This window comes from Mus caroli, chromosome 10 (assembly GCF_900094665.2).
Source record: "Mus caroli chromosome 10, CAROLI_EIJ_v1.1, whole genome shotgun sequence".
Classification (NCBI taxonomy): Eukaryota; Metazoa; Chordata; class Mammalia; order Rodentia; family Muridae; genus Mus; species Mus caroli.
The window spans coordinates 9,603,742-9,619,774 of NC_034579.1; the positions used below are offsets into that span (position 1 = coordinate 9,603,742).

The following is a 16,033-nucleotide window of genomic DNA, read 5'->3' on the forward strand; positions in this document are numbered from 1 at the left end:
CCAAACAGTCTTATAAGCAACATGCCCTATCAACATTCCCCACCTCCAAAAAAAGAAAAAAAAAAAAAAAAAAAAAAAACACTCAAAAGCCATAAACAAGAAGTCTTTTGATGTCCAGAGCAACGCGGCCACATCATTATTAGCAAGGGAGAACATAAGCTTCCTTGAATTCGGCTTTTTCTCCCTTGCAGAGGGGAGAGGGGTCACTCTTTGGGGGCCTTAGCCTAAGCCCGAACAGTGCTTATGTAGTCCGAGGAATGAAGTGTAGCATTTGCACAAACCTGGCGGGGTAGGGTGGGGTGGGGTGCTGAGACTGGAGAGCTCGGTCTACTCAAACATCCTGGAATACTTCATAAACCTTCCTCTCTGCCTTGTCATTTCCTTTCTGTGAGATCCTGTTTATGTCTGTAAAACCTAAGAGTCCATCAGTGGTCACTCGGTGTTCAACATGCATGGTCTCTACGAGGTCGTGTTTCAGAAATCATCGGTTGGGAGCATCTCAAAATCATACTCTGAAGGTTTAGTTCCTTGTCCAGTCACGTGATGTATGGACAAGCAATTGTTTATCCTGGTACATGGGACAAAGCCAGACTGCTTACCCTCCTTTCTTCTACTTTTTTTTTTTTTTAAAGAAAACTGTAAAAGAGGCATAGTACTGTAGCCCAGAAATGTTGCACACGTCTCCATAAAGCAAACTTTACCCCTCAAGACACATGCTTTCCTAAACACTATGGCTTATGTGTGTAACATAAACAAAGCCAGTACATCTGAACCAATTACACATTTTGGGGTAGTTATTAAATATTTAGCATCCTGCCAGGAAAGGGGAAAGCAAGCCGCACTTCTGCTCCGAATAACAAACCATAAATCAGTTGACAAGCTTGAAAGAATTCAGTTCTAGTCTGTTCGAAAGCCAAGCCTAAGGAAGAGGGGGAGCCCGCGGGAATGTTTCTCCTGCTCTCGAAGTTTCGCCCTTTTTCAAAACAAGACTCGTGCGCAAATGGCGTTTCTCGGAACTTTCTGGCTCTCCAAGTTAACTGGAGAGAAACCAAAGCCCAGGGCACGCGCGCGGAGCTGGGGGCCTGCTCCTGGAACCGGGACTCTGCAGGCGCCGGCCTGGCCCGGGACTCACCGCTGCCGGGCTGCGGGGACAGCGCGGACACCGAGGTCTGGCCCATGGCGGGTGACCGCCCCGCCGCGCCTCCGCCTCACCGGGCTGCTCCGCTCCTGCGCGCGCCCGTCCGCTCGCCGCCGGCCTCCCGCGCGCTCATCGCGGCCCGCGCCCGCCAGGCCCCGCACCTTCTCCCCGCGCGCGCGGGTCGCCTGGCCCTGGCAGCCGCCAAGCCGGCCCAGCGGATGCCTGTCATTCCTCTATGCAGATTAGCTGGGGTCAGGGGTCACCGGGAGAAAAGAGGGGGGCAAGGGCGACAGGGAGCTGAGGAGCTGGAAAGAGCAGAGCCCCGAGGTGAGGGTGTGGGGTAAGGGGTGTTGGTCCAGCTGCACGCTGGGGGTGGGGGGCTGGGTGCCCGCACCCCCTGTGAGGCAGGAGGGCTATCGGAAAAACTCCCTCTAATTGTCAAGGTTCAATGTCAAAGGATCCTTTAGGTTGAGGCAGAAAAAAAAATCATTAAAGTACTTAGTCACTGGTACTTAGTTTACAAAAATTTGTTTGTTCAAAGTTAGTTCCTTCCTTATAGTGTTTGCAGCACTGACCATTATTTCCAGCCCTGTTAGAGAGGCCATTGCGTAGCGTTTTCCTCTCTAACAATTATCTTCCGTTCAACAAATGCAATAAAGAAAAACAAATTAATGGCTTCAGGTTGGACAACGCAAGTCAGTGATGTCCACAGTGATCTATGTGTGGCATCAACTGAGCGTATCTTGACTCTACCACCTAAAACTCTAGCTCAGCTTGGCTAAACCTCAAAAGACTCACTGTAGACACAACCATAACAACAAAAACAATTTATCTGACAAGCTATTATGCCCCCAAATTAACACTCCCATAATATGCTATTAAGTCTCAAGTTTCTAAAAACTATGAAAACACTTAAAAGCTTTGTCATTACAGCTGATAGGTAGCAAGCTGACTGGTCAAGATTCAATATATATACATATGTATATGTGTGCATATGTTCATGAATATATATGTATCTATATACATGTTACATTAAACAGAAGGGCAGTTATATCAATATGTCCTGTTATGAGCTGTACACTAGGACATGTGCATGCCTTTCTGAACCTATACATTTCATTAAAAAGTGCAATCTGTTCATGTTGCTTATGCCACCTTTCATCTTATAGTTTATCCTAAAGAACTCTGAACTTTAAAAACAATTGTTCAGTATAGACCTTATAAGATAATCGGTTTTCCTATTTTAATCATGAAAATCACATTTCCTTTATGTGTGTATTATTGAGCTCAGTAGGACCTTGTTTTGGTGTTTTGAAAGACACTTGCTTATCTGTTTTATCAGAGTTAAGTAAGTGGCCCCTCTTCATTGGTAGGGAGTTCTTTTCTTTTCAAAGCTGAAAAGAAACCATAACTGTTTTGGGGGTGATGGGAAATGAACCCTGGGTGGGGGGACTGTTTGCATGTTAGGCAGGTCCTCTGCTGCTGGGTGGGGGGACTGTTTGCATGTTAGGCAGGTCCTCTGCTGCTGGGTGGGGGGACTGTTTGCATGTTAGGCAGGTCCTCTGCTGCTGAGTGGGGGGACTGTTTGCAGTTAGGCAGCTCCTCTGCTGCTGGGGTGTGCAACAAATGCAAGAAATCCCAATTTTTTACAATGAAACTGAAAGGCTTAACCAAAATGTGAATCCTAATCAGAACAAGAACGTCCACACCACCTCTCCTCTTCCAGTACACACATTGTGTTTGGAGAATGCATCCCACCTGGGAACTCAGCAGTGAAAGTCAATGACCATTATTTCCGGTTCTTTCATGGCTTTGCTGAAAATTGCATTAAGAAGCAAACGAGCAAAATGTTTGTGGAAGCCGAGAAGAGAGATATCTTACTATTGTGCTCCTGGCGGAGCTTTACTGATAAAGGAAGTCATTGTTAGGGGGACACTCACTCAGTCAATTCTGCCCATAAGAGAAGCTTTTAAAGACGCTAAGTGTTAAACTCAGTTACAATGTTTTCTGCTATCACTATTTCTTCTCTTTGAGAAATAATAGTGAGGGTTTTTTCCCCCTTCTATCAAGTCTTATTCCAAGACTTATGGGGGAAGAGGTACTAGCTTTGGGGGATTTGCTTAGCACATTCACATTTACTTATTCAAGACTTGTTCTGGTCCAATGGCTGATATACTTCTTGGCCTCATCTGGAATTGTAATAACCAGTGATTAAGTTACACATATTTCCCTGAAACTCTTCCAACCCCCGTCACATTACCTTGGAAGCACATCAACCAAACCGCCGGAAGTGGGTTCCAAGGTTCCTTTACAAGGGCGGGACATCCTGCTCCCAGAATTTCGGCTGGGGCTCAGCGTTTGAAGGACCTTTATCATAGCAGAGAACTTAGGCCCGTGAATGGAGAGAAAGTCTCCAGAAACGCCCAAATCTCCCTTTGAGTCCAAAGCATAAAGATTAGAGAGTGAAACACAAGAGGATTTTGAAGCTTTGACGTAGTGGCTCACATTTGAAATCCCAGCACTTGAAAGGCTAAGACAGGAGGATTACCATGAGTTCAAGGCCTGTATGTGCTGCATAGTGAGTTCCAGGCCAGCTGGAGATACAAGTAAGATACTGTATTGAGAACAAAACAAAAGTATTTTAAGATAATGTCCTTCCCAGATGTCTCACTCATGACTTACTGAACTCAGACAAACAGTGGTGGGACTTGCTCTCAGGGGTTTAGATCAGATGCTAGGAACATTTAATGCCATCTGAAAAACACTGACGTTTCTGTATAGACTGCTCTTTGGGAAAATGCTAGAAAAAGATGACTGCCCATGTGAGGAAACCGTCTATATGTACTTCTCATCACTGGCTCCCTTAGCCCCAGGCTTCCCCCCTGGCTTTCTAAACTGATCTTTTATTCAGCGATATCCGGGTAGGTATCTGACAGTAGATTTGGGCACTGGTGTGAAGGGAGGGAGGCACACAAGATCCATTTATGAAAGTGAAATTTTGATGTCACCTGGCTTGAAAACTTCCTTGCAATGGAACACGTTGACTCGGAACCAGAAGGTGCTACCTTCAGTGCACACCAACACTGTCTCGTACCACATGGTGCCAGTAAATCACCTCACGACTGGATTTGAGGAGCTGTTTATATTAAACCCTCCTAAAAATAGCAGAATAATAGCATTTACTGTTTTTCCCCCCACTGCACAGTCTAGCTTCAATCCTTGAAAGAACTGTGGTTTATTCATTTACTTCCAGGAAGAAATGAAATCGAGAGGATTTACTTAGAATTTCCCCTGGGAGACAGTGTGCTTTTAGGACCAAGCACTTGCACTTGGGAGATTTTCAAACACTTTGCCCCATCACTCAGATTTCCCTGACTTGTCTGATGTGGGCGTTATTAAACTCAGCCATCTGGGGTATCCAGAGTGACAACCGCACTTTTCATAGACAGAAGGCACTATGGTAAATTAAAGCAGACATCAACCTGGCCCTTACAAACCTAGACTATGACAAACTCCTCTCCTAGAAGCTCAGGGTCCACTTTGCAGAAATACAATCTGGTGAGTGGAGGAGAGTTTTAAGCATATATAGGGAAGAACTCAGACGCCATAAGTTCTAATCCTGGGTCTCCATCTTCCTCAGATCTGTCAGATCTGCTCTAGCCACTGCAACCCCAGAACTTGGAGGTAGGTTCTCATGGTGGAGAGAAGAGTTAAATAGAATTCTCCAGAAATTCCATGAGCAATGAGAACTGCAGCGGCCGGGGAAAGCAAGCATGACTGAAAACGGCCATGCTCAAGTTCACTAAGAGTGTTAACATACATCCTTGTTTTGGACTTGGCTGTGAACGTTTAACAAATTAGTGGCATTTCCTTGGCTAACAGGAATTGTGGCAAACACTTGCCTGAGGCAAAAGGAGAGAATGTAAACTTACTAACTTTCTAAGTAGAATTGTTTCTTTAATTATCTTGTTCTCATGATACAAGGTTTAGAAGAAGCAAGGGAAACTGAAAAGCTGTCTGTCCGAAGGATCATTTTAGATCTTTGTTTTCTATGCACGCACCATGTCGAGATTTCCTAAAAGGCAGTACACTGTGTGTTTGTTCCTCCTCCTCTATGAGCCACTAGACCAACACCCTTTTATTTTTAAGTGGTAAGAATGCTTCACGTGGGTATTTTAATCACGTGATAACAGAATATTTGTAACCCAGAAACTGAAATCTAATATGCAAACATTTTCAAGTTTTCAAGTGAGTTTATTTTCCCTGACTACCTTCCAGTTTTATTTGTTTTATTCGTGCAACTTTCTATCTCGTTTGGAATCTGGCTACAATCTGCAAGAGCCAGCCTCCTTAGGAAGCTGTGACCAGGAAAAGGCCAAAAGAAGGCTTTCTGGGTTTTCACACTTTGGGCTGAAGCTCTGGAAATATAAGTGGCACTTACACCTTAAAATGTTACTCTATAGAGGCTGCAGCTGACCCCCCACTCCATTTTCTTTAATTTTATAATTGTGGGAGAAAACTGGTGTTAACATGACACATAGTACCACCAGACAAAAGGAGAATCCCAGCTAAAACTCACAAGTTTGGACTTTCTACTTATATCAAGCACTGGAAAACAGAAATGATCATATTCCACAAACTCTGGGCAGAGCAGGAAATTAACCGGTAAGGCAAGTTTTTCTTTCCTATTGTTCGCATACTTTTATATGATTTATTTCCCGGAGTCTCCTTCTGTCTGCTCTCAAGAGCTAACAGGATTAACAAAATACCTTGCCTCCGCCCCTCCCTGAGCTAGTCTCAGCCATGGGCTTGGAGCAGAGGCTCTGTGCTTACTTACTCATTGAGCCAACTCTTGGAAGATTTAACCAGAAAAATCAAGGGGTGGGTCTGGAATTTCTTTTTTTCCAAAATCTCTCCCTCTATCATAAAAAAGGAAAAGCATGTGTAAGTTATTCTACCTCATCTTATATGCAAAACAGGTAGCATTAGAAATATCAACTGCCATACAATTCAAAATCTTTAAGGCACTAGTTAAAATCTATAGAGCGTGACCTTCAGAATGCCCTTTCCATAGCTGCCTGAGCTACAGAAATTAATAGTTTGGTGTCAAGTCCAATCATTGTTATAGCAACTACACTATACATTCCCAGACCCTAACCAGGTGTTTGGGACAACAAACCCTTAATCTATGTAGGATAAGCACATATCCAGAATACCAACAACTCTAAATATAGACAAAGCCTCATCTGTATGTGTGTATATATGTGTCTTACTTAGGGCTTTTCTTGCTGCAATAAAACAGAATGACCCAAAAGCAAATTGGGGAGGAAAGGGGTTATCTGGCTTATACTTTTATATATATATGTATATATATATATATATATATATATATATATATATATATCACTGTTCATCATCAAAAGAAGACAAGAACTCAAGCAGCTCCGACTTGGAGCTGAGGCAGAAGTCTGGGAGGGGTGCTGTTTACTGGCTTGCTCATTCCGGTTTCCACAGGTTTCTTATAGAATCTAGGACCATCAGCCCAGAGGATCCCACCACCCACAATGGGTTAGGTCCTTCCCCCATCAATTACTAATTTAGAAAACACCCTACAGCTGGATTGTATAGAGGCAGTTTTTCAACTGACATTCCCTCCTTTCAAGCAACTCTAGGTTGTGTCAAATTGATATAAAACTATCCAGCACAATATGCATGGTTTGTTAATAGTGTGTTGAAGATAGCAAGCCTGCCACCAACTCTAGCTCTGTCCTTCTACAGACTGCCTAATTGAACAGACATGTTTTCAATGAACTAGTAACAATGGAGTACCTCCCATGAACAAAGCCTTTGATTCATGGCCTTGAGGACAAGTGGCATGGACACTCTCCTCTGGTGCCAGTCCCTCAAGATTACTGTATTGGGGAAGGGGGTGTAGCATCCTACTGTGCTAGTGACTACACTGCTAGGCATCCGTTCTTCCAGGTGTTAAGAAGACAGCAGGGAAGACTCTGAACCTAGTTTCTTAGTTGGCATCTTTTCCACATAGACTTAGTGGTTCAGAGAAGATGCCTCCCTCACGATTGTAAAACATTTCTTAAACTAAAGAGCAATTAAACCTGATGATAGCATGCAATCAGAATGAACTATTTTCATTTGTTTCCTATACAGCTTTTTGAGGAATAAGTCTCAAATCCTAAAATGCACCCCCTTTCAAGTAAACAGTTCTGTGGGTTCTGGTAAGCAAGTAGTGCCCCCATTACCACAAGCATTCCTCTCCACTGCTGGTGCCTATCCTACACTACACCTGTCCCATCCCAAAGGTCAGGTACCTACTAGTCAGGCATCTATCTGTGATGGTCAATCTTGATTGTCAACTAGACTAGATAGAGGAGTGCCTAGGAGGTCTCTAGAGTGCCCTTCCTGTATGTTTTTGTGAGGGCACTTGTAAACAATATTCACTGAGAGGGGAGAGCTCACTGCAAGTGTGGACTGGATTCCATTTTGGCTGAAGCTAGGGTGGAATAACAGGAGGGAAAGAGAAAGACAGTCAACACAGTCACATTCTCATTCTCTCTCCCTCCCTCTCCCTCTCCTCCTGCCCCTTCTCCTTTCCCTTCCCCTCTGTGTGTGTATGTGTATGTATCACAGCAGCCCTCTTAAGAAAATGATGCTTTCATAAAAACCAGAAGTGGGGACAGAGTTAGACAAGAGGCAGTCTGGAAAAAACAGTGCTCAAAGGGAGAGGGGGAAAGAACAGCTAACATGAATCTGATATTGGAGCATATTGTATGATTTTTTTTTTCTGAGTAGCCTAAGGAGGCCCTTGAGTCAAGGCTGAGTGCTCCCTGAGGAGGAAGGAGTTATCTGCTATTTAGGGCCTTGCATCTGACCAGAAGTCTGTGGATTTTCCTACAAGTACACGATGATGATAAAGGCCATGATATGATTTAACTTAACTTTATGATCATGGTGGCTTCTGGTGAAATCAGCTGCATTCCAGAAAGCACAGCTATAGATATCATGGTGGCATTCAAATAAAGAATGGATGAAAAAGAGAAGGACCAGGAAAACATTGTAGGCTGTAGACAATGGTGGCTGAGAACAAGTCGGGGCAATGGGAGTCGTAATATGGCTCCAGACTCCAGTACATTTTGAAGATGGAGTCAAACTTCTTGATGTGTTAAGTGGGGGCAAAAAGCATAAAAGACTTCAATATTTTTTTTTCTGATCAGTTGGAAGAATCAAATTGTCATTGTAATAAAACCTAGGATGGGAAGGGAGCGGCGTGGGCTGGGAGTAGAAAATTAGATCATTAATTTCAAGATGCTGTCCAAGTGGGAAATGAAAGCAACAGTTTACAAGCAACAGGAAGAGACTCAGTCCACATCTACGCAGACTGTACTTAAATTGAGTGTGAAGAAAAAAGGGGAAAATTTAGCCAATACTTAGACAGCACAGCTCCCACTTTCAGGAATCGTAATATATCTAGAAGTCAGTAGAAGCACATCTATTATTAGTACTAGGGAGACGTAAGTTTCAACTTAGAAGACTACATCCAAGTAAACAATCATTCATCAAATAAGGGCTGCTTGAACGTTCTCCACTTGTGACTCTGAAACCCTCTAGAAAGTTTTTTACATGCCTGCAGATAGGGCTTTAGAGAGTAGGCCTATAAATTACTGGTAATAAGAAATATAGGGGGTGGGGACTGGAGAGATGGCTCAGAGGTTAAGAGCACTGTCTGCTCTTCCAAAGGTCCTGAGTTCAATTCCCAGCAACCACATGTTGGCTCACAGTCACCTGTAATGGGATCTAATGCCCTCTTCTATGCATGAAGACAGCGTACTCATATATATGCATGTACTCATATACATGAAATAAGTAGATAATTTTTAAAGAAAGAATTATAAGGAACTTTATTTTAAAACAATTATCTGGTACATATATACTTTTAGCATGTACTAAAGACAGGGAACATTTGCACCTGAATGAAGTGGATATACTTGCTTAATTTTACACAGAGGAGTAAATCTAGAATGAAAGTGATGTTACAGGACACAATGCATCGACAAGAGTTTTCAGAGTTGATCAATATTTTGATTTTTACATTCCTCAAGGATAAGATTTCTACTTTGCATAAATGCTCAGTACAAAATAACATAGGTATATTTATGGTTAATTCACTAATCGTTAGAAATTCTGTCCTAATCTCAAGCCAAAATTCATTAAATTAAAAAAAGAAAAATGAAACTCAAGTCTACAACACAAACTGTAATTTTTAAACATATGACATCCCAATGCAATACAGTTTAAAGGTACACTAATGTGATACTCTAAACATGAAGAATGATAGATAGCAAGAAAATATTCAAGTCAGTGTTTTCTCTAGATTACAAGGACTCAGTATGCATTTGATTACACTTAAATATTTTTTTTTGTGTGTATGTGTGTCTATGTGTATGTATGTGTGTGTTATGTGTGTTGTGTGTGTATGTGTGTGTATGTGTGTGTTGTGTATGTGTGTATGTGTGTGTGTTGTATATGTGCGTGCGTATGTATGTGTTTGTGTGTATGTGTGTGTATATGTGTATGTATGTGTGTGTTATGTGTGTATGTGTATATACACATAAGCATGCCATGGTGCACAGGTGGAGAGTGTACGTTCTCTCTTCCCACCATGTGGGTCCAGGAAATCAAACTCCGGTCTTCAGCTTTAGTGGCAAGTGCCATTTAATTTTTTTTAAATTTTAAATGTATGTTGATGTCCAGGGGTATGTGTATGGTTGTGCGTGTCTGAATGCAGGTGGCTGTGAAAACTAGGCATTGCATCTTGGAGCAGGCATCTGTGAGCCCTTAGTAGCATGAGCCCTTAACCCGGGTCATCTCTCTGACACTGGCAACAAATACTTTTATCTGTCAGGCCATCTTACCAACTCCACATTTGACTCTAAGCTAGCTTTCATGCATTAAGGAACCTTTTAGTACTGCCAAATATTTCACAATCCCTACATCTAGTTATGGGATCCCCTATGGGGTTACAATTCACAGTTTAAGGAGTTGTGCACTAAATCAACCGTTTACTAAAAGTGCTTAGTCATTAAACCTCTCCAGCAAGAAAGAAATTCCTTAGCAGGAAAGAAATGAGCTCAGAGGCAAGTGAGCTGTGTAAGGAAGAGCATTGCGCACCAGTGAAAAAATGATGGGGAATTTAACCATGTCGAGGCTGTACAGAGCAGAGGCAGATGGCTTTTTAGCATCTTTAGGTCCTGATGTTGATCAGTAGGAAGAAAGAGGAACTAAATAGTTTAGCTTTATCTAGAATTTTTTTTATTTTTATTAAATTTATTTGTTCACTTTACAACCCAATATCAGCCTTTCCTCTCCTCTTAGTACCTCTTCACGAAAGTCCTCCCCTCCCCTCCTCCCTCCCCATTCTCTTTTGAGAAGGGGAGGCCCCCTCCTGGGTGTCAGCCCTTCCCCCCATCTACAAAAATATTATTGCTTCAAATGGCAAGAAAATTACAACAGGATTCCAAATTAATGAAAAAAAAAAAGGAAAGAAATTAAGAAAAATCTTAGCAACCTAATATTAAGTGAAACAGGGATAGGGGGTTGAAAAACATGCAAATTAAGATGGTCAAGTCAAATTAGTATAAATTTTATAAACACACATGTAATGAAACACAGAAACTAAATAATTGAAAGAAACAGAAATATATCTCTTTGTTTGACAATTATAATAGACATGCCCAAACAGCAAGGGTTGAAAGCAAATCTCAGAGCAGCATGGTACTGGTTATTTTTTTGTTCCTGTGGTAAAGCATCCGGTCCAAAAAAAAAAAAAAAAAGCAAGTTAAGGAAGAAGGAGTTCCGTTTGGCTTCTGGTTCCAGACGGACAAGAGAGCCCTGGGTGGCAGGCATGGCTGCTTCCGCACATCCTCGGGCACCTTCTGGAACCCGAGAGAGCTACCTAAAAGTAGGTTAAAGCTTCAAACTGTCAAAGCCCAACTCCATCGACACACTTCTGTCAGCAAGGCCACACCTTCCAAACCTCTCCCCAAACAGCACTACCAACTGGAAACCAAGTGTTCAAATTCCTAAACCTATGGTGGACCGTCCTCATTCAGATTGCCACAATTATGGCATCAAGAATGCTAACTAAAGACAAACTAGTCTATCAGCAGAAGTAATACATTACTTAAAATTCAAGTCACGGTTATGAAGAGCAGAGACCTATTGTACAGTGGTATATTAGTCTAAGAAAGTATGGACTACAAATTTGTATGCTTCTGAGAACAGAACCATGAACTATGTAAAAATAAGTGGAATTGCTAAATGGATGGTTATGCACTAATGGGGAGAATTTTCCATTAACCTCAGGTTAAGAACACAAGAGGACATTTTTATACTTATGGGTTTGAACAATCCAATCAACCAAGTTTGCTACAACAGGTATCTTTGGAGATGTAGACTGAAGAAATAGCAAATATTTCTGAGTGGTGGAACACTTGTCTGGCATGGTTAAAGTCTAGTTTAATCCTCAGTACTGAAAGGAGAAGGAAGAAAGATAGAAAAAAATATATCCATTGAGTAAATATTGTATAATAAGAGAAATCTCAAAGAAATTAAAGAATTGAGGAATGGTGACCCCATAGGAAGACCAACAGAGTCAACTAACCTGGACCCCTGGGAGCTCCCAGAGACTGAGCCACCAACCAAAGAACATACACAAGCTGGTCCTAGACTCCCCCCACCCCCCATGTATCCCAGGGCTGCCTTGTCTGGCCTCAGTGAGAGATGTGCATAATCCTGTAGAGATTTGATGCCCTAGGGTAGGGGGATACCCGGAGGGGGGGGGAACCCTCTCAAAGGCAAAGGGAGGCTGGGTAAAGAACTCTAGGAGGGGGGACTAAGTGGGGGAGAAACATTCGGGATGTAAATAAATAAAATGATTAATAATAATAATAATAATAATAATAGAAATTATACTATATAATCCTCAACTATATAATCCTCTGGCCATGGTCCATATTGTCTAGTTAAAATCTAAACCAACAAAGAACAATTTTTCCTCATATATTTGTACAAACCCAAATCAAGACACTAAGAAAACATAGGAAATCATATCATCATTTGTAAATTATTTAGTACTAAGCAATCATAAAATACTGGGAAACATGCATGATGAAGCTAATTGGATGATTAGAGTTCTGGTTTTATGTTTATCAAAAATCAGGAAAGAACACACAATTCTATCATACATTGAGGTTAGGTAGTATTAAGCTGTGGATGCTAAAAAACAGAAAAGAAGGGGAAAGAGGCGAGGCTAGAAATAAGAAAAATAAAAGCAATAATAAGATGGGGTTTACAAATCAAGCTTCATGATTCATGGCTCGGCACTCTCGCTCCCCGTGGGAAAGCACAGCGACTCAATGTCCCCTCAGAGACTGCCCCACTCGTACAAACGGAAAAAGTCATTGGAACGCAGGTGAATAGAATTTAGGATGAAAGGCTCTGCTGGAAGTTAGCCCAACTGCAAGATCGCTACCAGGGAGGCAATTTAAAAGTTATTATTTTGCATTTGGAGGGAGGGGGATACAAATAAATTTGTGGTGTTATTCAAACCACTTTATTAAATAACTCAGAATCCAATAATGAAAAACAGATGAAGAGCTATGCATTCGTATTTTTATCCCCTGTAGAGTAAATACATCTCTGTCACATTTTTCATTTGTCGTATAATTGTATCTTCAAAACTCCGATTGATCTCTTAAGGGACTAGAATAAGTAACTTCTTATGTTCAGCCAGTTTAGCTCCAACAGCCCTGTACTCATAGATTCCAGGAATTTTGAAATGGGGTGGGCAGGGAGGGAGTATAACTTTAATTCCTTAAGAAATGCTCTGATTTTTTAGAATGCAAATTTAAGCCTATGAACCCCTCCAAGTTAAACAACCCTCTGGGGAGATGTGTGCATATTGCAGAGGCTCTTTAATAAAGAGCGGATTCCAGTTACTGCAAATTACTTCTCAATTAGGGAAAGTTGACACAGTCTCCAAGCAGGTGACAAAGATGGCAGCCAGGAAAGAGGGAGGGAGAGAGGTGGCCTGGGAGCTTGCAGGTGTTCCGACTTAATCTTTCATCAAAACAAGATTTATTCAGGGGGAATTTATATAATCACACGATTAGAAAGCAGACATACAAAATGCACTCAGAATAGTGCCGTTTTTTTAAATCCAGTTTTTATTCTCCCAATTCTCCAAATAGACAGCGTCCAATTTTAAAACACATAGGGAAGTTGTTATGAGTTAGGAAAGGGCTCAGCGGAGGAGGGAGGAAGCAACCGGGAGGCAGTTTTTCTTGCAAACTTTTTCTTATACCCTAGAGCATCTATTTGTTTTTCTGTTTAGCAGGAGAAAACACTACAGAAATTGCTTTTCTATAAATATTCCAAATGCCAAATAAAAGCCCACAGCTTCTACTATATCTTCAAATTATTTGAGTTCTTCTCGACAGCCTTGTATGCAGTGTTGTGAGTCAGGGGCACATCCATTGATTTGTTTCTGTGAACCAATGCTGAATGTAATATTTACATTTAATGAAGAGACAGTCACCAATAACATAGATTTCCCAGTTGGGTTTGCAATTTTAGGGTGATTATTTTTACCTTGTTTCTATGTGAAATCATATCTCACCTCATTTAGAGTGTTTCATTTTATGCAAAAGCACTATGAATATTTTAGTTGCATTCTATTATTTATGCCAATATAGGAATATCTGGTACCTGAAAATTGATATTGCTGTCTGGAGAATGAGACAATTATTCAGCCTGCCAGCACTGTAGTTGTTTACAATTCATGACTTACTTTCTTCCTATCTTCCGTCTGGAATGATCTAAAACCTTGCCTCTTAAATGTCTGTTTCTGTCTTCTAGAATGTTCTAACAGACTGTCCCACCTTTAGGTTTTTATTATCTGTCTACTTGAATTGATTGTCAATACCTGCCTTGTACTTCTCTGATGTTTTGTTTCCTAAGAGGCATGCCTCTTAGAGGTGAAGTCCTCTGGACCCTTATCTATGCGTCTCCATAGTAACCCCCTCTGGCTGCTCATCTATCACACACCTTGCATTTAATATCACTTGGAGTGACATTATAATGGTTAAGAAAGCATTTCCTTTTGTAACTCCAGCAGGATAGGCACATTGTTAAGTGCCCAGCATTTTACACAGGAATGAAAGAATCAATGATTGATCCTTATCAATATACCATTTACACCTGTGAGTACTAGAAGACATTGTTAAAGGAAATTGAGGATGCTGTAAAAATGCTGGAGGACTGGCTTCCCTGAAGGCCTTCCAGCGAGTCAAGTGTCAAGAGAGCATCATTTACAGAAGTGCCTGAGTTTGACTTGGTAATTGAAAAACCAGAAGATCTGGCTATTACTGTAATCACATTTAATATGCACCTACTGGTTCCGCACATTTAAATTTTCAGTAGGCCCAGCTATAGCTCTATTCAATTTCTCTTCTGGGGGGGGGGGTATCTATCTCCTGTTAAAGATTAGTTTGTTTGAAATGTAGCATGCTTAGGCTAAACAGAGGTATTCATTAGCTGGCAATTAGTATAGATAAGAAAACTGGACAGAAGCTTCTAGCTAGCCTTGGATGAAGGGAGCCTCAACTCAATGTATCTTTCTCCATAGTTGGGGCATGGTGACAGATGCTAAGGGAACTCTTTGGTGTTCACACCATTGTGTGACACTGACGCCTTGAGAGCAGGTAAGACCTATGGCTTTCCTCTAACCAACATACTACAAGTAGGCTGCATGTGATTATGAGCACGGGTTCTATTTCGTAACACTCTAAAACCTACCTTGCTACAGGACTCTTGCTTTCCTTCCGGTAAGAATCAAGTTACCATATTGGTAAGCTATAACATGGATGTATCATGAGACTAAGAACATGCCACATTCAGGTTCACAGATGGCAAGAAACTGAGCCATGCATCAGTCTGGCATTCTGTAAGGAAAGAGGCACTGTGGCAGCCAGGAGTTAGGATGCATAACCTTCACCAGCCAAGTCACAGCCCTGACCAACCCACACCTACATTTCAACATTCTGGTACTCTGAAGATCTAAGCATAACAAGATGTTAGGCAACACTCCATCCCAAACCTCAGAATTTGAGACTGCTTGTGCTATTGGAAGCCACTTAATCTGTAGTAAGAGTGTATTTGCCTAATACTACCCCAAATATAAAACTCTGACTAAAAGCCCAAAGAAAATGAAATAAATTGTTTTTCACAGATAGGTGGCTTGGTAAGGTGAGGATTAACCAATATGATCTGTATAAAAATGATAAGAACTCAGCCTTATACCGAACACTATGATTTAGCATCAATCCCAGTAGGTTCCCTAGGCTCTGCAGAGCTGGCTCAATGGGTAAGTGCACTCTTTGATCTTTTGTGGAGCTGGAACTTAGTTTTCAACACCTATACTGAAAACTAAGGTGTCGGCCCCGCCCCCAATCCTACCAATCCTACAACTCCAGCTCTAAATACATGAGGCTCTCTTCCTGTATCCATGGACACACACACACACACATAGTCTAAATATACTCTATAGAAATAACATGCTGAGAAAAAGAGTCTGAGCACTGTAATTCATTTTTCAATATCTGTTTTCAGTTCCTACATGAGCTTTGAGAATTTTCTTTTAAAATATATTCAGACGAAGTAGCTCACTGGCAGGATAACAGAGTCAACAGATTACATAAGACTTTTGTGTAAAAACACACGTAAGATTATCTTTTTTTTAATTTTTAATATTTTTATTACATATTTTCCTCAATTACATTTCCAATGCTATCCCAAAAGTCCCCCATAGCGCCCCCCACT

The 16,033-nt window shown here is 41.4% G+C and overlaps 1 protein-coding gene across 9 annotated transcripts in view; it reads right to left on the bottom strand.

Moving 5' to 3' along the window:
* The window catches only part of Phactr2 (phosphatase and actin regulator 2), a 259,681-nt gene that overhangs the window by 111,130 nt on the left and 132,518 nt on the right, over positions 1–16,033 (bottom strand). For 3 of the 9 annotated variants that reach the window (XM_021174237.2, XM_029482384.1, XM_021174238.2), the window contains exon 1: positions 1,133–1,234. The exons of the other annotated variants lie outside the window; for them this stretch is intronic. In XM_021174237.2, the coding sequence (XP_021029896.1) occupies positions 1,133–1,178 (46 nt within the window). In that variant the 5' untranslated portion in view covers positions 1,179–1,234. Of the gene's footprint in view, positions 1–1,132; positions 1,235–16,033 lie in introns of those variants that run through there. 9 annotated transcript variants of the gene reach the window in all.